The sequence below is a fragment of the Panulirus ornatus genome, chromosome 4, assembly GCF_036320965.1.
Source record: "Panulirus ornatus isolate Po-2019 chromosome 4, ASM3632096v1, whole genome shotgun sequence".
NCBI lineage: Eukaryota > Metazoa > Arthropoda > Malacostraca > Decapoda > Palinuridae > Panulirus > Panulirus ornatus.
The window spans coordinates 89227344-89252111 of record NC_092227.1 but is presented as its reverse complement, the minus strand read 5'-3'; the positions used below and the strand labels follow the sequence as shown (position 1 = coordinate 89252111).

The window sequence follows — 24768 nt, the reverse complement described above, 5'->3', positions numbered from 1 at the left end:
GCTACTCCTGGCTCCCTCCTCCCTTCAATAAAAACCTCTGACACCAGCTGGGCCACAATTCCTCTCTACCCTGCAGCCCAGCAGGTAAGTGGGTTCCCCTCTGTCTCAAACCCGTAGCCTACGATCAGTGTAAAGTGGCACTATACGAAACTCAATGGTGTTACACTGCCTCTGTCATTTAGTTCCGAGTGCCATAGAGTACTGTAACGTCATAGAAGTGTCCAATGAATAAGTGTATCTTCAATCATGTTGCTAAAGTCAAATTGTCATAAAGAAAGAGATCTCCTGGTTTGAAATCTTACCCGGAATACTGAACTCATGTTCAGTGTTAACGTAAATGGTTTTAAGCCTAATTAATGTGCTTCTGTTATTTTGTACTCTCTATTTCTTGGATTATAAGTAGTTTTCATACTGGTCTTTGATTTAATCCCATAACTCTAAGATAGTGTTATCTGTGTGCATAGTTGATGATCCTTACCAGTAGGAGGATTTGTAACAGGAGTGGATGTATGGATAAGGTGATTACTTTGAAGAATTTAAGGGAGAAATGCTTAAAGAAGCAGAGGATCTGTATGTGGCATTTATGAATCTGGAAAGATGTATGATGGGGTTGACACAAAAAATATGTGGAGGTTGTTACAGATATGTGGTGTTGGAGGAAAGCTACCATATACAGTGAGGAGTTTTTACCAAAAGAGCTCGGCCTATGTGCAAGCAGGAGGAGAGAGGCCTAAGTGATTCAAGGTATAACTGTGTATGTGATATCATGGCTGTTTAATCTGTTTACAGAAGGGAAGATGAGGGAGGTGATGTGTGGGTTTCAGCAAGATAGGCAAGTTAGTTGGCAGTTTTTTTTTTTTTTTTTTTTTTTTGTGTGTGTGTGTGTGTGTGTGTGTGTGTGTGTGTGTGTGTTGAAAAGCGAGTTAGTTACTGCTTCTAGATGAAATGCAGCTGGTGGCATATTTGAGTAGGAAACTGGTTTCCAAGTTTGAGAGAGTTTATGAAAGGAGAAAACTGGGAGATGTGAATAAAAGTTAGGTTATCAGTTTAGCAGTAGAGGGACAGGTTAGTTGACGCATGAGTTTAAGTAGTAAGACTAACAGGAAGTCTGCAGGAGGACATGCCAGTAAACAGAACCATGGGAGCTGAAGTGAGCCATAGGGTGGGTAAATGAAAGGAAGTCCTGAATCCATTAGAGATAAAAAAGAAAGGTCACTGTCCATAAGGGATTAGATGGGTATGTTTAATGGAACAGTAGTCCTGACAACAGTGAATGGATGTAAGGTGTGAGCCCTAGATGGTGGCAAAGGTGTGGCAAAGAATGACCGTGTGGAAATGAAATGTTTGGGGACAACTTGTGGTGTGATAAAAGTCAGTCGAGCAAGAACTGACATAAAATACAGTAGCTACTCATATGAAGAATGACTGAGGCACCTATACAACACCCAAAGCTTTAGGAAAGCAAACACTGTTATGCTGATTAAGTGCAGTTTCTACGATACAGTGGAGAGTATATACATCATGCCCAACAAGTTTACATTATTACAGGAATGAATTGTGGTGTTTTGAAAATAAAAAGGGGTAAACAAAGAACAGGGAAAACAAGAGGAAATTGCATTTTAGCATTACTGAATTTATCCAGGTTAATGCTTTTCTAACTAATATGCTGTGCAGGTCCAAAATGAGAAAGGAAACACGTTCTAAGATATAGAATAAACATTTGACAGAGCACCTACCTAACTACCTATAATTACCTAAGACAAGATTCTGCTATGATGGCAAAGCTATTGCATAATGCACAACTTGTTTGTTAGGTACTGTTTCTCTAGTCCAGCAAGGCTCCATTCATCATATATTGCCCTTTTTCTTTTCACCCCACTGGTGTTGTCATCTATTTGGGTCTTATCTGGCATTGTTCTCAATCATTAGTAAAGTCTTCATTCTAATATTTTTGGGTCACTCCCTGTAAATTTCTTAGTTCTCTTGGTATTGCATCACTTAAGTGTTCTAGTTTCCTTGCATCATACAAGTGTTCTAGTTCCCTTGCATCATATGTGTCCTAGTTTCCTTGCTGGGCATTCCTGTATTTTTTTTGGTGCATTTTTACTATATTTCCAAGTATTACCTCTGACTGCATGCTTCTGTATATACCTTATTGAGTTGCTTTCAGGTTTATCATACGAGTCTAAAGACCTTCTATTTGTTATTGGGCATGTATTACCATACTGTATCTATCTGAATTTCTCTAAACTATTTAAGTTCTCTCAGTCTTACATGGTAATTCATAAGATCAAGTCCATTTATTTTACTTGAAATTTTTCAATTCTTTCTGGTTTGTTTACTTCTTCCATAAATGGTGACCATACAATTCAGAAGTATTCAGTTTTACTTCTTTTGTATTGATTAAACATTTTCATAATCTATTTTGATTGAGAGGGTGAAGGCATGTACTGAGCATCAGATTGGGGAAGAGCAGTGTGGTTTCAGAAGTGGTAGAGGATGTGTTTGCTTTGAAGAACGTATGAGAAATACTTAGAAAAGCAAATGGATTTGTATGTAGCATTTATGGATCTGGAGAAGGAATATGATAGAGTTGACAGAGATGCTCTGTGGAAGGTATCAAGAATATATGGTGTGGGAGGCAAGTTGTTAGAAGCAGTGAAAAGTTTTAATCGAGGATGTAAGGCATGTGTACGTGTAGGAAGAGAGGAAAGTGATTGGTTCTCAGTGAATGTAGGTTTGCGGCAGGGGTGTGTGATGTCTCCATGGTTGTTTAATTTGCTTATGGATGGAGTTGTTAGGGAGGTGAATGCAAGAGTTTTGGAAAGAGGGGCAAGTATGCAGTCTGTTGTGGATGAGAGAGTTTGGGAAGTGAGTCAGTTGTTGTTCGTTGATGATACAGCGCTGGTGGCTGATTCTTGTGAGAAACTGCAGAAGCTGGTGACTGATTTTGGTGAAGTGTGTGAAAGAAGAAAGCTGAGAGCAATTGTGAATAAGAGCAAGGTTATTAGGTACAGTAGGGTTGAGGGTCAAGTCAATTGGGAGGTAAGTTTGAATGGAGAAAAACTGGAGGAAGTGAAGTGTTTTAGATATCTCGGAGTGGATTTGGCAGCAGATGGAACCATGGAAGCAGAAGTGAATCATAGGGTGGGGGAGGGGGGCGAAAATTCTGGGAGCGTTGAAGAATGTGTGGAAGTCGAGAACATTATCTCGGAAAGCAATAATGGGTATGTTTGAAGGAATAGTGGTTCCAACAATGTTATATGGTTGTGAGGCGTGGGCTATGGATAGAGCTGTGCGGAGGAGGGTGGATGTGCTGGAAATGAGATGTTTGAGAACAATATGTGGTGTGAGGTGGTTTGATCAAGTAAGTAATAATAGGGTAAGAGAGATGTGTGGTAATAAAAAGAGTGTGGTTGAGAGAGCAGAAGAGGGTGTTTTGATATGGTTTGGTCACATGGAGAGAATGAGTGAGGAAAGATTGACAAAGAGGATATATGTGTCAGAAGTGGAGGGAACGAGGAGAAGTGGGAGACCAAATTGGAGGTGGAAAGATGGAGTGAAAAAGATTTTGAGTGATCGGGGCCTGAACATGCAGGAGGGTGAAAGGCGTGCAAGGAATAGAGTGAACTGGAACAATGTGGTATACCAGGGTCGATGTGCAGTCAATGGATTGAATCAGGGCATGTGAAGTATCTGGGGTAAACCATGGAAAGATCTGTGGGACCTGGATGTGGAAAGGGAGCTGTGGTTTGGTGCATTATTACATGACAGCTAGAGACTGAGTGTGAACGATTGTGGCCTTTGTTGTCTTTTCCTAGTGCTTCCTCGCACACATGAGGGGGTTGTTATTTCATGTGTGGCGAGGGGCGATGGGAGTGAAAAAAGGCAGACAGTATGAATTATGTACATGTGTATATATGTATATGTCTGCGTGTGTATATATATGTATACGTTGAGATGTATAGGTATGTATATTTGCGTGTGTGGACGTGTATGTATATACATGTGTATGTGGGTGGGTTGGGCCACTCTTTCGTCTGTTTCCTTGCGCTACCTCACTAACGCGGGAGACAGCGACAAAGCAAAATTATAATAATAATAATTTTTTTTTTTTTTTTTTTTTTTTATACTTTGTCGCTGTCTCCCGCGTTTGCGAGGTAGCGCAAGGAAACAGACGAAAGAAATGGCCCAACCCCCCCCCCCCCCATACACATGTACATACACACGTCCACACACGCAAATATACATACCTACACAGCTTTCCATGGTTTTACCCAGACGCTTCACATGCCTTGCTTCAATCCACTGACAGCACGTCAACCCCGGTATACCACATGACTCCAATTCACTCTATTTCTTGCCCTCCTTTCACCCTCCTGCATGTTCAGGCCCCGATCACACAAAATCTTTTTCACTCCATCTTTCCACCTCCAATTTGGTCTCCCTCTTCTCCTCGTTCCCTCCACCTCCGACACATATATCCTCTTGGTCAATCTCTCCTCACTCATTCTCTCCATGTGCCCAAACCATTTCAAAACACCCTCTTCTGCTCTCTCAACCACGCTCTTTTTATTTCCACACATCTCTCTTACCCTTACGTTACTTACTCGATCAAACCACCTCACACCACACATTGTCCTCAAACATCTCATTTCCAGCACATCCATCCTCCTGCGCACATCTCTATCCATAGCCCACGCCTCGCAACCATACAACATTGTTGGAACCACTATTCCCTCAAACATACCCATTTTTGCTTTCCGAGATAATGTTCTCGACTTCCACACATTTTTCAAGGCTCCCAAAATTTTCGCCCCCTCCCCCACCCTATGATCCACTTCCGCTTCCATGGTTCCATCCGCTGACAGATCCACTCCCAGATATCTAAAACACTTCACTTCCTCCAGTTTTTCTCCATTCAAACTCACCTCCCAATTGACTTGACCCTCACCCCTACTGTACCTAATAACCTTGCTCTTATTCACATTTACTCTCAACTTTCTTCTTCCACACACTTTACCAAACTCAGTCACCAGCTTCTGCAGTTTCTCACATGAATCAGCCACCAGCGCTGTATCATCAGCGAACAACAACTGACTCACTTCCCAAGCTCTCTCATCCCCAACAGACTTCATACTTGCCCCTCTTTCCAGGACTCTTGCATTTACCTCCCTTACAACCCCATCCATAAACAAATTAAACAACCATGGAGACATCACACATCCCTGCCGCAAACCTACATTCACTGACAACCAATCACTTTCCTCTCTTCCTACACGTACACATGCCTTACATCCTCGATAAAAACTTTTCACTGCTTCTAACAACTTGCCTCCCACACCATATATTCTTAATACCTTCCACAGAGCATCTCTATCAACTCTATCATATTCCTTCTCCAGATCCATAAATGCTACATACAAATCCATTTGCTTTTCTAAGTATTTCTCACATACATTCTTCAAAGCAAACACCTGATCCACACATCCTCTACCACTTCTGAAACCGCACTGCTCTTCCCCAATCTGATGCTCTGTACATGCCTTCACCCTCTCAATCAATACCCTCCCATATAATTTACCAGGAATACTCAACAAACTTATACCTCTGTAATTTGAGCACTCACTCTTATCCCCTTTGCCTTTGTACAATGGCACTATGCACGCATTCCGCCAATCCTCAGGCACCTCACCATGAGTCATACATACATTAAATAACCTTACCAACCAGTCAACGATACAGTCACCCCCTTTTTTAATAAATTCCACTGCAATACCATCCAAACCTGCTGCCTTGCCGGCTTTCATCTTCCGCAAAGCTTTTACTACCTCTTCTCTGTTTACCAAATCATTTTCCCTAACCCTCTCACTTTGCACACCACCTCGACCAAAACACCCTATATCTGCCACTCTGTCATCAGACACATTCAACAAACCTTCAAAATACTCATTCCATAATAATAATAATAATAATAATAATAATAATAATAATTTTTTTTTCATACGATTCGCCATTTCCCGCATTTGCGAGGTAGCGTTAAGAACAGAGGACTGGGCCTTAGAGGGAAAATCCTCACCTGGCCCCCTTCTCTGTTCCTTCTTTTGGAGAAAAAAAAAAAAAAAAAAAAAAAAAAAAAAAAGAAACGAGAGGGGAGGATTTCCAGCCACCCGCTCCCTCCCCTTTTAGTCGCCTTCTACGACACGCAGGGAATACGTGGGAAGTATTCTTTCTCCCCTATCCCCAGGGATAAATAATAATAATAATAATAATTCTTTTCACATAACTCATTTTTCCACTAGGAGTATAATCTTATCAATGTGATCCATAAAATACAATACTTTCATTTCTATATCCCCAAACCTTTGGTGTTATCTTCACTTTCTATTTCTTTTTCAATAAAGCTTTAAACCTTTTCCTTCTGCTAGACATATATTACCATCTTATTTTTCTGTCTCTTTATACAGTCGAAGTTCTTTCAGTCTTTTGAGGTAATTCATAAGCTCAAGTCCATTTATTTTCAATGAGGAAGTTTTTTCATTCTCTCCGGTTTGTTTAAGTCTTCCTGCATAACTGGTGACCAAACAATATGAATGCATTCAAATTTACCTTATTTATTTATCTATATTTTGCTTTGTTGCTGTCTCCTGCGTTAGCGAGGTAGCGCAAGGAAACAGACGAAAGAATGGCCCAACCCACCCACATGCACATGTATATACATACACGTCCACACACGCAAATATACATACCTATACATCTCAATGTACACATATATATACACACACAGACATATACATATATACACATGCACATAATTCATACTGTCTGCCTTTATCTATTCCCATCGCCACCCCGCCACACATGGAATAACAACCCCCTCCCCCCTCATGTGTGCGAGGTAGCGCTAAGAAAAGAACAAAGGCCCCATTCGTTCACACTCAGTCTCTACCTGTCATGTAATAATGCACCGAAACCACAGCTCCCTTTCTACATCCAGGCCCCACATGCCCTGGTTCAATCCATTGACAGCATGTCGACCCCGGTATACCACATCGTTGCAATTCACTCTATTCCTTGCACGCCTTTCACCCTCCTGCATGTTCAGGCCCCGATCACTCAAAATCTTTTTCACTCCATCTTTCCACCTCCAATTTGGTCTCCCACCACTCCTCGTTCCCTCCACCTCAGACACATATATCCTCTTGGTCAATCTTTCCTCACTCATTCTCTCCATACGACCAAACCATTTCAAAACACCCTCTTCTGCTCTCAACCACACTCTTTTTATTTCCACACATCTCTCTTACCCTTACATTACTTACACGTTCAAACCACCTCACACCACATATTGTCCTTAAACATCTCATTTCCAGCACATCCACCCTCCTCCGCACAACTCTATCCATAGCCCATGCCTCGCAACCATACAACATTGTTGGAACCACTATTCCTTCAAACATACCCATTTTTGCTTTCCGAGATAATGTTCTCGACTTCCACACATTCTTCAAGGCTCCCAGAATTTCTGCCCCCTCCCCCGACCTATGATTCACTGCCGCTTCCATGGTTCCATCCGCTGCCAGATCCACTCCAGATATCTAAAACACTTTACTTCCTCCAGTTTTTCTCCATTCAAACTTACCTCCCAATTGACTTGACCCTCAATCCTACTGTACCTAATAACCTTGCTCTTATTCACAATTACTCTTAACTTTCTTCTTTCACACACTTTACCAAACTCAGTCACCAGCTTCTGCAGTTTCTCACATGAATCAGCCACCAGCACTGTATCATCAGCGAACAACAACTGACTCACTTCCCTAGCTCTCTCATCCACAACAGACTGCATACTTGCCCCTCTTTCCAAAACTCTTGCATTCACCTCCCTAACAACCCCCAACCATAAACAAATTAAACAACCATGGAGACATCACACACCCACACATGAGGGGGAAGGGGGATGTTATTCCATGTGTGGCGAGGTGGCGATGGGAATAAATAAAGGCAGACAGTATGAATTATGTACATGTGTGTATATGTATATGTCTGTGTGTGTATATATATGTGCACAGTGAGATGTATAGGTATGTATATTTGCATGTGTGGATGTGTGTGTATATACATGTGTATGGGGGTGGGTTGGGCCATTTCTTTCGTCTGTTTCCTTGCGCTACCTCGCAAACGCGGGAGACAGCGACAAAGCAAAATAAATAAATATATCAATATAGATTAAACATTTTCATAAATGACTTTCCTTCAAACCACTCACTATTCCACTGGAGAACATTATCTTAACAGTGTGATCCTTAAATTCAAGATTTCCTTTTCTCTATCCCCAAATCTATGACATTATCTTCACTTTCTACTTTTTATCCAATATATTTTTCTATGCAGTTGCTGGAATGCTGTTAATTTCTCCTTGCCTCATTTGTTGAATTTTCTCTTCGTCTAATTCCATTACATTCTCTTCTGGTCATTTGTATGTGGTGTCCAAATCACTTCACATTTTTTCTTGGCCTCCCTTACTTTCTGCTGCTTTACTCAATCTTGTATCACCAGCAAAGCTCCTTATCATACTCTCACTTTCACTTTTATCTATGGCAGATGTCATGATTGCTGAGAGAACTGAAAGTAATACCAATCCTTGGGAACATCCAAAAGAACAGCTTCTTCAGGTATGTTGTTATATGCAACTACAGTTAAGCCTCTACTCTCTGTAGAACTTGGGGAATCGGCCATTTCAGAAAAGATTTTCTGGATATTTGAGCTTTTCAATTTATCAAATAATTCAGAAATTGTATGTAATACACCCATCTCATGCATTACGCAGGGATTATGTTCTTTGAAAAACTTGCATAAAGAGAAATCGCATTTAGCGAACCAATAAAGTAAAACAGGATGTGTGTAGCAGCTTCGTGGTCAGCATTGGTGGATTCTCCCATTAACTTCACAAAATGTAACTTCTGATATCAAATAAACCTATTCAGCCATTCTTTACTTGCTTGAAATGGCTCTGGCTCAGCAATATTGTCTTCTTTACATGTGCACTCAAATCTTCTGAGTTTTAGACCTACGCTGAAGGTTACTAAGGCTGTTTTTCTCTTACTCCCCATGCTCTATGTATAATGAGAGCATAGTCTTTATATACTCCAAGTGAATTTCTTACTCTTGTGGTTACCTCAGCATACAGAGGAGTTGAGTAGACCACAGTACTTTGAATTTTTTCTGCATTCTTCACTATAATGTGGACTATAGAGTTATCCAAGTTGTAAGCATATCTAAGCAATGATACACCCTCACCAGCATCAGAAAGTCATAAGATTTTTAGTTTCGTTTCTAGGTCAGAGGTATTTTTTCATTTAACTGCTGGTCCTGGGGTGGGAGAAACCGTTACTGAATGTTTGGATATTATACCAACAAATACATACACAGCAGGTTGCATGAAAACCACATTAGCAGGTATATGAAAATCACAAAAATAGCACAGATCTGCACACAACGGTGGTAACTGAGAGACTGACCTGCTAGCAAGAATATGGTGTGCTCCACCCAGGTCACACTCTTACTCCATCCGCCAAACCTCACTGAAGTGTAGGCATACTTTCTACTGTGCTGATGCTCCCTCACATGCATTAGTGTGTTGCAAGATTTCTAGCATCGTTTCTATGGTTAGAGAGGTTCTCTTTGTTAAACTGTTGGTTCTGGGAAAAAGATGTTGCTGGATGTTTGGATGCCATATTAACAAACACAAATAGAGCAAGTTGCAGGAAAATCACATTAGCAAGTGGAACCAAATCGCACACATCTGCATACAACAGAAATGAAAGCGAGACTGACCTACTGACGGTAATGTGGCGTGCTCAACCCAGGACCCACACTTTCTCCACCTGCCAATCCTTACTGAACGTTTGGCACATTTTCTACTACACAAATACATATAGTAGTCAATTTTGACCACATAAAAAGAGGAACTGATAAAATAGGTTCTTTCCATAATAGTGAAACTGCATACAGTGATCATGCATAATGTGAGAACTGGGCATTCTACAATATTTCACCTATTCGTAAATATTCCACATAGAGAAAATATTAAAATCTATCTTCTTCCACTGCTTGGTGATGTTGTAAACAGTCATCATACTGATGGTGAAGTCCCTTCATATGAGCCACCTTGGACTCAATCTTAGCCAGCCTCTTGTATAATTACATCTCTCTGAGGCTTAAAACATTCCTCATGCACTTTGTGCAAAATGCAGACTGCTTTGAGGAGCTATCAGGCAATTGCTGATGACACATGAAAGGGGATATTGCCTACAAAAGTAATCCAAGGTGCACAAAATACACAAATGTGCAAGGCCAGCATACAACACTGTGCCAGAGCACACAGGAGATAGTAAATAATCATCAATGTCATAAAACACCATTTGTTGAGTACATTAATTGATGCAGTACACTACATGAAATATCTTTACGTATCTTGTCTAATCTTTCAAATTCTTTTTCTGATAACTGAGAGTTGCCATACAAAACTGAAAAAACTTATATTTGTAACATTTCACAGATTCAAATTACAGATAACAGCAGTTTTATTGTACTTTAAACTTCAGTTGATTCAGAATTCTTCTATCTATATCTCTGACACCTGTTCCAACTGGAACTCCCTCATGGGGTGGCCACGGCAACAGAGTCTCTAAAACTAGTAAACTCCAGTGCTACTTCTTGACCTTTAGTGCCTCACCCTTAACATGTCACTGGCAGAGAGCAACTCTTGTACAATGTCTGCAGAGGCTCCTACCTCATATTCCTACTGACTACTACCTACTACTTTTACCTAATGCTCCTGCCTCTTTTTCCCTTTTGTGATTTGTTTTGTTACTTTTTTGAGTAATGCTCCCTAATCTACCACGACAAATGCTTTGGCAAAATCTACATAGACTGTATTCATTCTTTTTCCTCTCACTACAGCTTCATTATGTTATTAAAATGATCCAATAGTCAGGTTTGTTTTCTCCTACCAGGTATAAAACCATGCTGACCTTCATTTATAGGGAGGAGGGGAAGGAAAGTGAGTTGAAAAGTGCAAAATGGAATCGTTTATGTAGGAGTGAATATACTTTGAAGGTGAGCACAGACGAAATATAGTAGGCGCCAAGACAGACCCTTGAGGGTCACCACTGTCGATAGGATAAGAGGCAGAAGTCTCTCCATCAGTAACTACTGCAACGGATCAGCTAAAAAGAAACCTATGCATTAAAGTACCGAGAAAAGAAGAAAAGCTAGAGGAAGGAAGTTTCTAGTTCTGGAGTTCAGTTATAGAGGATCTTTTGCCATGGCCATCCCCTTCAGGAAGTTTGCAAAGGAAACAGGTGTCAAGGATACAGCTAGATAGAAGGGAGTTTAGAAATCAAGGACTTATGCCACACCCCATGTAATGCTTTAGACACATTAGGGAACATGAAAAAAGTTTTATGAAAATTCCTTAGACAGGAGGACCTGAGGTGAGTCACATACAAGATCATGAGTGGGCCATGCATGGCTTAAGCCATACTAGTGATCACAAAGAAGGGAATAGAATTCAAAGTGTTTGAGATTGTTGGAACACGAGGTAGTAGTTGTTGGTAGGAACATTAAGTAGGAGCCTCTGAAAACACTGCATGAGTTGCCCTCTACCAGTGTCCTGTTAAGTGTGAGGGACTAAAAGTTATGAGGCAGCACTGGAGTTCACTAGTTTTGGAGACTCTTTTGCCGTGGCCACCCTCTTGAGGGAGCTCCTGAAGGGAACAGACATCAGAGATACAGATAGATAGATATAAAGAAAGATAGAATGAAAGATAAAGAGAACTTTAATCGTTTACAGAAAACCCCATTTATGTGCATGTTTTGAGTGGAGTGTAACACTTATTGAAAAAAAAAGATGGTTGTCACTGACAACCCATGGCTTACAAATTACTGTCCCATTAAACTGATAACATACTTAAGAACATCAGAGAAGAAATCTTGAACTCCACTCCTACTTAACATAGGATGAATCACACACATACAACCCTTAATTCACCTACACATTTCTTAAACTTATGTTCAGAGACCTACATTGAAAACAGGCTTCCACACCACTTAATGTTCCAGCTTGCAACCTGAAAAAGTCAAGTCAGACTATCATCTAGATTTAGGCTTCCAACTTCACACTCAAGTCCCTTACACTGAAAAGAAAAACCCTTAGAAGGTTATTAACTAAAGACTTCATTCATCTCTTTTGCAGTAAAACTTTTCTCCCTGGACCATCAAACAGAGCATCCATATATATTCACCGACATATCATTTGGTCGGGGTGGTGTGCAAAGTGAGAGGGTTAGGGAAAATGATTTGGTAAACAGAGAAGAGGTAGTAAAAGCTTTGCGGAAGATGAAAGCCAGAAGGCAGCGGGTTTGGATGGTATTGCAGTGGAATTTATTACAAAAGGGGTAACTGTATTGTTGACTGGTTGATAAGGTTATTTAATGTATATATGACTCAGGGTGAGGTGCCTGAGGATTGGCGGAATGCTTGCATAGTGCCATTGTACAAAGGCAAAGGAGATAAAAGTGAGTGCTCAAATTACAGAGGTATGTTTGGTGAGAATTCCTGGGAAATTATATGGGAGGGTATTGATTGAGAGGGTGAAGGCATTTACAGAGCATCAGACTGGGGAAGAGCAGTGTGGCTTCAGAAGTGGTAGAGGATGTGTGGATCAGGAGTTTGCTTTGAAGAATGTATGAGAAATACTTAGAAAAGCAAATGGATTTTCATGTAGCATTTATGGATCTGGGGAAGCTATATGATAGAGCTGACAGAGAAGCTCTGTGGAAGGTATTAAGAATATATGGTGTGGGAGGCAAGTTGTTAGAATCAGTGAAAAGTTTTTATTGAGGATGTAAGGCATGTGTACGTGTAGGAAGAGAGGAACGTGACTGGTTCTCAGTGAAAGTAGGTTTGCGGCAGGGGTGTGTGATGTCTCCATGGTTGTTTAATTTGTTTATGGATGGGGTTGTTAGGGAGGTGAATGCAAGAGTTTTGGAAAGAGAGGCAAGTATGCACTCTATTGTGGATGAGAGGGCTTGGGAAGTGAGTCAGTTGTTGTTCGCTGATGATACAGCACTGGTGGCTGATTCATGTGAGAAACTACAGAAGCTGGTGACTGAGTTTGGTAAAGTGTGTGAAAGAAGAAAGCCGAGAGTAAATGTGAATAAGAGCAAGGTTATTAGGTACAGTAGGGTTGAGGGTCGTCAATTGGGAGGTAAGTCTGAATGGAGAAAAAGTGGAGGAAGTGAGGTGTTTTAGATATCTGGGAGTGGATTTGGCAGCGGATGGAACCATGGAAGCGGAAGTGAATCATAGGATGGGGGAGGGGGCGAAAGTCCTGGGAGCGTTGAAGAATGTGTGGAAGTCGAGAACATCATCTCGGAAAGCAAAAATGGGTATGTTTGAAGGAATAGTGGTTCCAACAATGTTATATGATTGCATCCATTCCCCACAATGCTATTTTTTTCTCATATCCAAAACAGCATTGTTTTTGCTGAGACAGCACGGGCAGCTGAGGCCCTAGTCAAGGTCATCCCATTAAAGAGAGGGGCAAGTATCCAGTCTGTTCTGGATGAGAAGGCTTTGGGAAGTGAGTCCTTCTTACTCCACCACTATCTGTTATCACTTCCCCACTTCCTCCCTTCACAGATGTTCCCATTTGTTCTCTTGTCTTATGCACGTTTTTTTACCTCCTTCCAAAACATCTTTCTATTCTCCCTAAAATCTAATGATACTCTCTCACCCCAACTCTCATTTGCCCTCTTTTTCAACTCTTGCACCATTCTCTTGACCTCTTGCCACTTTCTCTCTTATGATGGGAGTGGACCTAGCAGCAGATTGAACCATAGAGGTGGAAGTGAGTCAAAGGTGTGGGGAGGAGGCAAAGGTTCTGGGAGCAGTGAAGAATGTATGGAAGGTGAGAACGTTATCTCGGAGAGCAAAATGGGTATGTTTGAAGGAATAGTGGTTCCAACAATGTTATACCTTTATTTCATTATACTTAATCGCTGTCTCCTGCGTTAGTGAGGTAGCGCAAGGAAATAGACGATAGAATGGCCCAACCCACCCACATACACATGTATATACATAAACACCTATGTACGCACATTTACAAACCTATACATTTCAACGTATACATACATATACATACACAGACATACATATATACACATGTATAGATTCATACTTGCTGCCTTTATCCATTCCTGTCACCACCCTGCCACACATGAAATAGCATCCCCCTGCGATGTAGCGCTAGGAAAAGACAACAAAGGCCACATCTGTTCGCACTCAGTCTCTAGCTGTTATGCATAATGCATCAAAACCACAGCTCTCTTTCCACATCCAGGCCCCACAAACTTTCCAAGGTTTAACATAGACGCTTCACATGCCCTGGTTCAATCCAATGACAGCATGTCCACCCCTGAATACTAGATTGTTCCAATTCACTCTATTCCTTGCACACCTTTCACCCCTCTGTATGTTCAGGCCCCAATCGCTCAAAATCTTTTTCACTCCATCCTTCCATCTCCAATTTAATCTCCCATTTCTCCTCGTCCCCTCCACGTCATTCCATGTGGCCAAACCTTTTCAAGACACTCTTCTTCTCTCTCAACCATTCTTTTTATTACCACACATCTCTCTTACCCTTCCATTACTTAATCGATCAAACCACCTCGCACTACATATTGTCCTCAAACATTTAATTTCCAACATATCCACCCTCCTCTGCACAACCCTATCTATAGCCCATGCCTCGCAAACATATAACATTGTTGGAACCACTATTCCTTCAAACATACCCATTTTTGCTCTCCAAGATAATGTTCTTGCCTTCCTCACATTCTTCAACCCTCCCAAGACCTTCACCCCCTTCCACTTCCGTGGTTCCATCCACTGCCAAATACACTCCCAGATATCTAAAACAATTCACTTCCTCCAGTTCTTCTCCATTCAAACTTACCTCCCAAACGACTTGTCCCTCAACCCTACTGAACCTTGCTCTTATTCACATTTACTCTCAGCTTTCTTCTTTCACACACTTTACCAAACTCAGTCACCAGCTTCTGCAGTTTCTCACCCGAATCAGCTACAAGCACTGTATCATCAACGAACAACAAGTGACACTTCTTAAGCCCTCTCATCCCCAACAAACAGCATACTTGCCCCTCTCTCCAAAACTCTTGCATTCAATTCCCTAACCACCCATCCATAAACAAATTAAAAAACCATGGAGACATCACTCACCACTGCCACAAACTAACATTCACTGGGAACCAATCAATTTCCTCTCTTCCTACTCGTACGCATGCCTTACATTCTGGGTAAAAACTTTCCACTGCTTCTAACAACTTACCTCCCACACCATATACTCTTAATACCTTCCACAAAGCATCTCTATCAATTCTATCATATGCCTTCCCTAGATCCATTGATGCTACTTACACATCCATCTGTTATTCTAAGTATTTCTCACATACATCCTTCAAAGCGAACACTTGATCCACACATCCTCTACCGCTTCTGAAACCACACAGCTCTTCCCCAGTCTGATGCTCTGTACATGCCTTTACCCTCTCAATCAATACCCTCCCATATAATTTCCCAGGAATACTCAACAAACTTATACCTCTGAAATTTGAACTTTCACCTTTATCCCCTTTACCTCTGTACATTCTCTCCATGTGTCCAAAACATTTGCCTCTGTAATCTGAACATTTACCTTTATCTCCTTTGCCTTTGTCTAATGGCACTATGCATGCTTACCGCCTATCATCAGGCACTTCACCATGATCCATACATACACTGAAAATCCTTACCAACCAATCAACAACACAGTCCAACAACACAGTCACCCCGTTTTAATAAATTCTAATGCAATACCATCTAAACCTGCCATCTTGCTGGATTTCATCTTCTGCAAAGCTTTCACTACCTATTCTCTCTTAATGAAACCATTCTCCCTGACCCTCTTACTTCACATACCACCCCAACCAAAACACCCTGTATGTGCCACTCTATCATTCAACAAACTTTCAGAATACTCACTCCATCTCTTCACTTCATCACTACCTGTTATTACTTTCCCACTTGTCCCCTTTCACCAAAGTTCCCATTTGCTCTCTTGTCTTATGTTCTCCATATAGTTCAAGGATACTCTCTCATCCTAACTCTCATTTACCCTCTTTTTTAACCCTTCATCTTTCTCTTGACCTCCTGCTCTTTTATACATCTAGTCATTTGCACTCCTTCCTTGCAAGTATCATCCAAAGGCCTCTCTTTTCTCTTTCACTAACAGCTTTAATTCTTCACCCCACCACTCACTACCCTTTCTAATCTACCCACCTCCCACCTTTCTCATGCCACATGCATCTTTTGCAAAAGCCATCACTGCTTCCCTAAACACATCCCATTCCTCATCCACTCCCCTCATGTCAGGTACCCATTTCATCAACCAATTCCTAAGGGTGGATGAACAGCTGGGTTGACTGTGGACTGACTGCTGTAACCAGGATGCAAACCTATGCACTTGACCCATGAATTTATCAAGGTTAGGATAACTTATAAATGAGCATGGAAAAATAAGAAAGGAGTCTTTGGATGGTTTGTATGTTTATAGAATGGGTTTAGCAAATATACTGTAACCAGCCTAGCCCCATTTTCAATCAAAAGCACAGAACAATCCATATCCCCTGGTTGAGGTATCCTTAATCCGTACACATTCAGGCAGCACTTTTAAAGGAAAATTGAAGGAGGAAGAGAAAAACACACAGTGCTGCAATCATAAGCAAAAGTAAGATTCACCTGGCGCCTGTGCTTGTCCTTGCCATGCTCCAGCCATCTGTGGACGGTGTTGTGGGGAGCCCATGACAGGAGTGCTTCCACCAACAGGAGTACCGCCAACTGGAGTTCCACCCAAAGGTGTGGTAGGTTTGGATCCACCCCATCCACTCATGCCTGCTAAGTTACCTGGTATAAAGATAAATCATGTATCCATTACAAGACTCCAACAACACATAAATCTGTTCTCTACATGGTACTGAGTATAAATTCTAAAACACTGATATGGCCTAACAGGGATTTTACTTCAGATGTAGAATACTGTGTGGTTGCAGACAGATTCATGCAAAATGCATGAATAAAGGTGTAAATACTGCAAAGGGCTGGGATGGATTTAGTGAAAGGATGAAAAAAATGTTGGTTGGACTGAGTGAAAGCACAACTATAAAAAGATGGGAAGAAGTATTGCACTGATCACTGAGGTATTAAACTGACAAGAATAGGAAGCTGGTTGTTTGAAAGCATGGTGACAGAGTCTATCAAGATGATTTTTTTGCCTTACTTGAAACAAAGAGAGTTAATACGAGGAAGAAAGAAGAGATGAGGAAAAGTACTTCAAGACTTTTGGAGAATGTGGAAAACTTGTCTTTCAAAAAAAGCCAGGTCATGATTGTTAGAAAAGACAAAAGGACGTGGAGAGTTCTAAAGCTTTGAGGAGTAGGAAAATAGTTATCAAAACAGCCCACCCATGAGTTGGCAACAGCCACACAATAATCATTTTTTTTTTTTTTCTTTGTTGCTGTCTCCTGCGTTTGCGAGGTAGCGCAAGGAAACAGACGAAAGAAATGGCCCAACCCACCCCCATACACATGTATATACATACGTCCACACACGCAAATATACATACCTACACAGCTTTCCATGGTTTACCCCAGACGCTTCACATGCCTTGATTCAATCCACTGACAGCACGTCAACCCCGGTATACCACATCGATCCAATTCACTCTATTCCTTGCCCTCCTTTCACCCTCCTGCATGTTCAGGCCCCGATCACACAAAATCTTTTTCACTCCATCTTTCCACCTCCAATTTGGTCTCCCACTTCTCCTCGTTCCCTCCACCTCCGACACATATATCCTCTTGGTCAATTTTTCCTCACTCATTCTCTCCATGTGCCCAAACCATTTCAAAACACCCTCTTCTGCTCTCTCAACCACGCTCATTTTATTTCCACACATCTCTCTTACCCTTACGTTACTTACTTGATCAAACCACCTCACACCACACATTGTCCTCAAACATCTCATTTCCAGCACATCCATCCTCCTGCGCACAACTCTATCCATAGCCCACGCCTCGCAACCATACAACATTGTTGGAAACACTATTCCTTCAAACATACCCATTTTTGCTTTCCGAGATAATGTTCTCGACTTCCACATATTCTTCAAGGCTCCCAGGATTTTCGCCCCCTCCCCCACCCTATGATCCACTTCCGCTTCCATGGTTCCATCCGCTGCCAGATCCACTCCCAGATATCTAAAACACTTTACTTCCTCCAGTTTTTCTCCATTCAAACTTACCTCCCAATTGACTTGACCCTCAACCCTACTGTACCTAATTACCTTGCTCTTATTCACATTTACTCTTAACTTTCTTCTTTCACACACTTTACCAAACTCAGTCACCAGCTTCTGCAGTTTCTCACATGAATCAGCCACCAGCGCTGTATCATCAGCGAACAACAACTGACTCACTTCCCAAGCTCTCTCATCCACAACAGACTTCATACTTGCCCCTCTTTCCAAAACTCTTGCATTCACCTCCCTAACAACCCCATCCATAAACAAATCAAACAACCACGGAGACATCACACACCCCTGCCGCAAACCTACATTCACTGAGAACCAATCACTTTCCTCTCTTCCTACACGTACACATGCCTTACATCCTCGATAAAAACTTTTCACTGCTTCTAACAACTTGCCTCCCACACCATATATTCTTAATACCTTCCACTGAGCATCTCTATCAACTCTATCATATTCCTTCTCCAGATCCATAAATGCTACATACAAATCCATTTGCTTTTCTAAGTATTTCTCACATACATTCTTCAAAGCAAACACCTGATCCACACATCCTCTACCACTTCTGAAACCACACTGCTCTTTCCCAATCTGATGCTCTGTACATGCCTTCACCCTCTCAATCAATATCCTCCCATATAATTTACCAGGAATACTCAACAAACTTATACCTCTTTAATTTGAGCACTCACTCTTATCCCCTTTCCCTTTGTACAAAGGGACTATGCACGCATTCTGCCAATCCTCAGGCACCTCACCATGAGTCATACATACATTAAATAACCTTACCAACCAGTCAATAATACAGTCACCCCCTTTTTTAATAAATTCCACTGCAATACCATCCAAACCTGCTGCCTTGCCGGCTTTCATCTTCCGCAAAGCTTTTACTACCTCTTCTCTGTTTACCAAATCATTTTCTCTAACCCTCTCACTTTGCACACCACCTTGACCAAAACACCCTATATCTGCCACTCTATCATCAAACACATTCAACAAACCTTCAAAATACTCACTCCATCTCCTCACATCACCACTACTTGTTATCACCTCCCCATTTGCGCCCTTCACTGAGGTTCCCATTTGCTCCCTTGTCTTACGCACTTTATTTACCTCCTTCCAGAACATCTTTTTATTCTCCCTAAAATTTAATGATACTCTCTCACCCCAACTCTCATTTGCCCTCTTTTTCACCTCTTGCACCTTTCTCTTGACCTCCTGTCTCTTTCTTTTATACATCTCCCACTCAATTGCATTTTTTCCCTGCAAAAATCATCCAAATGCCTCTCTCTTCTCTTTCACTAATAATCTTACTTCTTCATCCCACCACTCACTACCCTTTCTAATCAACCCACCTCCCACTCTTCTCATGCCACAAGCATCTTTTGCGCAATCCATCACTGATTCCCTAAATACATCCCATTCCTCCCCCACTCCCCTTACTTCCATTGTTCTCACCTTTTTCCATTCTGTACTCAGTCTCTCCTGGTACTTCCTCACACAAGTCTCCTTCCCAAGCTCACTTACTCTCACCACCCTCTTCACCCCAACATTCACTCTTCTTTTCTGAAAACCCATACAAATCTTCACCTTAGCCTCCACAAGATAATGATCAGACATCCCTCCAGTTGCACCTCTCAGCACATTAACATACAAAAGTCTCTCTTTCGCGCGCCTGTCAATTAACACGCAATCCAATAACGCTCTCTGGCCATCTCTCCTACTTACATACGTATACTTATGTGTATCTCGCTTTTTAAACCAGGTATTCCCAATCACCAGTCCTTTTTCAGCGCATAAATCTACAAGCTCTTCACCATTTCCATTTACAACACTGAACACCCCATGTATACCAATTATTCACTCAACTGCCACATTACTCACCTTTGCATTCAAATCACCCATCACTATAACCCAGTCTCGTGCATCAAAACCACTAACACACTCATTCAGCTGCTCCCAAAACACTTGCCTCTCATGATCTTTCTTCTCATGCCCAGGTGCATATGCACCAATAATCACCCATCTCTCTCCATCAATAATCATGTAATGTAGTATATAGCTGAGTATTACAAGGTTTAGCTAATGGCGGGGGCACATTAGCAACTAGCTCTTGGGGCAAAAAACAGATAATACCTATAGAACAAGAAAAGTGGACCAACATTGTGGCATAGGGCAAGTGGGTCTAATGGTTGGACCACTTCAGACTCAACTCTATCTCGTACGGATGTAGAGTAAGAGCCATCCTAGATGTGAAAGCAGTATTCCAAACAAGGATGGATCAGTCCTTTCTTTGAAGGAGAAACTATTCAAAAGAAAAGAAATTTTGACCTTTCTTTAAAGTAGAAATTGTTCAAAAAAAAAAAGAAATTTTGACATCTAAACAGGACTTAGCTATTTCCATAATGAGAGGTTTCCAAAATAAGTCAACTGTTACTGTGATATAAAAAAATTTCTGTGTCAAGTGGTGAAATTACAAATCTTTCAAAACAAATATGAAAGATGTGAGGGATTTTCAAGACAAAGATGGGCAGAACTGGGTTTTGGAGCCATTGAACTTAACCAGGTTTCATCCACCTCAATGAGAAATCCTGTCTAAGTTTATACAAGAATATGCATTAAGAAATGATGCAGACAGAGAACTCAAATACAGTTCAACAGGACACCACAGGAAGTGGTAGTTGTGAAGTTGTCAAATGTTGTGCCTATCTTTAAGAAAGGTTTCCGGAAAACTGCACTGAACTACTGGCCTGTTTCGATGAAGAATGTGGTTTGTAAGACTGGAAAAATAATGAGAAAGCAAATAAATGACTACCTACAAAGGAGAAACTCCTTAACTTGGAGACAAAATGGCTTCAGAGAAAAAACTTTTATGACAGGGTGAGCTCAGTCACAGACCAAAAGATGGAAGGGTAGGCTGAGTATCCCAAGACTGTCAAAAAGTCTTTGACACTGTCCCCATCAAAAGGTGAATAACAAGTAAGAGCTACAGGCAGGAATAAGGACTATACTTCTATGGTCAACTGAGGATTATCTATTTTTTTATTATACTTTGTCGCTGTCTCCCGCGTTTGCGAGGTAGCGCAAGGAAACAGACGAAAGAAATGGCCCAACCCACCCCCATACACATGTATATACATACGTCCACACACGCAAATATACATACCTACACAGCTTTCCATGGTTTACCCCAGACGCTTCACATACCTTGATTCAATCCATTGACAGCACGTCAACCCCGGTATACCACATCGCTCCAATTCACTCTATTCCTTGCCCTCCTTTCACCCTCCTGCATGTTCAGGCCCCGATCACACAAAATCTTTTTCACTCCATCTTTCCACCTCCAATTTGGTCTCCCTCTTCTCCTCGTTCCCTCCACCTCCGACACATATATCCTCTTGGTCAATCTTTCCTCACTCATTCTCTCCATGTGCCCAAACCACTTCAAAACACCCTCTTCTGCTCTCAACCACGCTCTTTTTATTTCCACACATCTCTCTTACCCTTACGTTACTCACTCGATCAAACCACCTCACACCTCACATTGTCCTCAAACATCTCATTTCCAGCACATCCATCCTCCTGCGCACAACTCTATCCATAGCCCATGCCTCGCAACCGTACAACATTGTTGGAACCACTATTCCTTCAAACATACCCATTTTTGCTTTCCGAGATAATGTTCTTGACTTCCACACATTCTTCAAGGCCCCCAGAATTTTTGCCCCCTCCCCCACCCTATGATCCACTTCTGCTTCCATGGTTCCATCCGCTGCCAGATCCACTCCCAGATATCTAAAACACTTCACTTCCTCCAGTTTTTCTCCATTCAAACTCACCTCCCAATTGACTTGACCCTCAACCCTACTGTACCTAATAACCTTGCTCTTATTCACATTTACTCTTAACTTTCTTCTTCCACACACTTTACCAAACTCAGTCACCAGCTTCTGCAGTTTCTCACATGAATCAGCCACCAGCGCTGTATCATCAGCGAACAACAACTGACTCACTTCCCAAGCTCTCTCATCCCCAACAGACTTCGTACTTGCCCCTCTTTCCAAAACTCTTGCATTTACCTCCCTAACAACCCCATCCATAAACAAATTAAACAACCATGGAGACATCACACACCCCTGCCGCAAACCTACATTCACTGAGAACCAATCACTTTCCTCTCTTCCTACCCGTACACATGCCTTACATCCTCGATAAAAACTTTTCACTGCTTCTAACAACTTTCCTCCCACACCATATATTCTTAATACCTTCCACAGAGCATCTCTATCTATGTGGAACAAAACTGTGGATGCTGGTATGAAGTATATTCTCAAAATGGGCAGAGGTTCCAGGTGAAGTGATGCTATTCTTTGTGTTTGTGAATGACCTGCTACAAGGACTATACTCATACCTGAACATCTTTGTGGATGATAACAAGGTCATGAGAGATGTAAGGAATGAAAATAATTACATTTGCTTAAAGGAAAGCTTGAATAAACTATGAAGTTGCTCTCATACATGGTGATAAGATTCAATCCAAGTAAATGTAAGGTAATGAGGATGGTGGGAAATAAGAAATGGGAATCGACTAGTGAAAGAGATCTAGGGGTCGACATTGTACCTAATCTGTTGCTGGGGATTTGCATTAGGGACAATTGAGAAAGAAATAAACTTTCTGCTGGCAAATATCAAATTGCATTCAAGTATATGGATAAGGAAATGATTTGTTAACTATTCACAATTGCATTAGACCAAATCTAAATCATGCCTCTCAGGTCTGATAACTGCACCAAAACACAAAGATATGACCGAGAATGTCCAGAGAAAAGCAACCAATATGGTTCTAAAAATAAAAAAAACAGCTTCAGTGAAATGCTGAAAGTTAGACAGCTGTCCATAGCAGAGTAGATAACAGAGGGGTGACAAAAAGAGTCTTAAGTCCCTAAATCAAGTTGATGTTGACAGCAAACAGTCTTTTTACAAGGCACAGTACCAAAGTTACCAGAGGCAAGGGTTAGAAGTTGAGTAAGGCAGGTCAAGAAGGACGTACAGAAATACCCCTTTTGTGTATGGAAATTGGATGGCTGGAATTGTCTAAGCAAGAAGACAGTAAATGGTGACAGCTTACAAATATCTAAAAGTCTTCCTGATGGAAAAGAAGTACAAGAGACAGGGCCCCAAAAGGATAAAATTATCTCTTGTAATATACAAAGAGGTAAACTTCTCCCTATATATCTCTATCACCTTTCCCTTGAGGAACCCCCTAAAAGAGGTGGCCACAGCAAAAGAGTGTCCATTACTGGTGAACTCCAGTGCTGCTTCTTAGCCTTTATTGCCTCACCCTTAACAGGCCACTGGCAGAGGGCAATTCTAATGCAATGTTTTCAGAGGCTTCTACTTAATGTTCCTACTGACTACTTCTACATAATGCGTCTATCAAATGTTCCTACCAACTACTTCTACCATATGCTCACAGTCAATGTTCTCACCTACTGCTTCTACCTAATACTCATGTTTAATGTTCATAACTACTTCTTATATTTATTGCTCTTACCATTTTGCCAAAAGGCAGGGCTAGCACAAATCACTAATTGCAGAAATATCTATAGGGATGAAAATGAGTTGTATGAGTTAAGTGCTATCAAGCTTTGTTGGCGACAAAGGGAGATTGTATGTTTGTAGACCAAAATACTTTACCCTCATCCATTATTCTTTATGAGTAGGCAACTCATTGGCTAAAATGATTAGCTCAATCTGGTGTTTTAACAGCAGCAGACTGAATCTTACCTGAAGACATCCAATAGATAATCTTGAGTAACTATTTGGTTGCATCAATAATCCAACTTTCCCAGTCCAATTTATGATGTACTATGGAACAAAATCATATTTTCAACAATTTACAAAAGCTAAGCAGGTCCGTGCATGATTTGAGCTGCAAGCCAATAACAGCAAGGGTTGAATCATTGCCTAAATACAATTTGTAAATGCACATAAACATTTTCTTCTTGGCTTTTCAAAGTGGTGACCACATTACACTAGGCTTGCAACTATGACAAAATCTTGTAGGTATTGTAAGTATACTCTCACAGCAAACTTCCCATAGGTGAATGAAGACAATCATTCAAGTAATAATTATCATTATCATTATACTTAATTGCTGTTTCCCACATCAACAAGGTAGTGCCATGAAACAAATGAAGAATGGCTCATCCATTCATACACACATTTATTCATATTTTATATATTTTGCTTTGTTGCTGTCTCCCATGTCTGCGAGGTAGTGCAAGGAAACAGATGAAAGAAATGGCACAACCCACCCCCATACACATGTATAT

At 41.2% G+C, this 24768-nt stretch overlaps 1 protein-coding gene across 3 annotated transcripts in view; it reads right to left on the bottom strand.

Annotated features, from left to right (window-relative positions):
• The window catches only part of LOC139746207 (cyclin-G-associated kinase-like), a 329022-nt gene that overhangs the window by 71777 nt on the left and 232477 nt on the right, over positions 1–24768 (bottom strand). For all 3 annotated transcript variants that reach the window (XM_071657155.1, XM_071657166.1, XM_071657174.1), the window contains one exon: positions 16864–17028. In XM_071657155.1, the coding sequence (XP_071513256.1) occupies positions 16864–17028 (165 nt within the window). The remainder of the gene's footprint in view (positions 1–16863; positions 17029–24768) is intronic.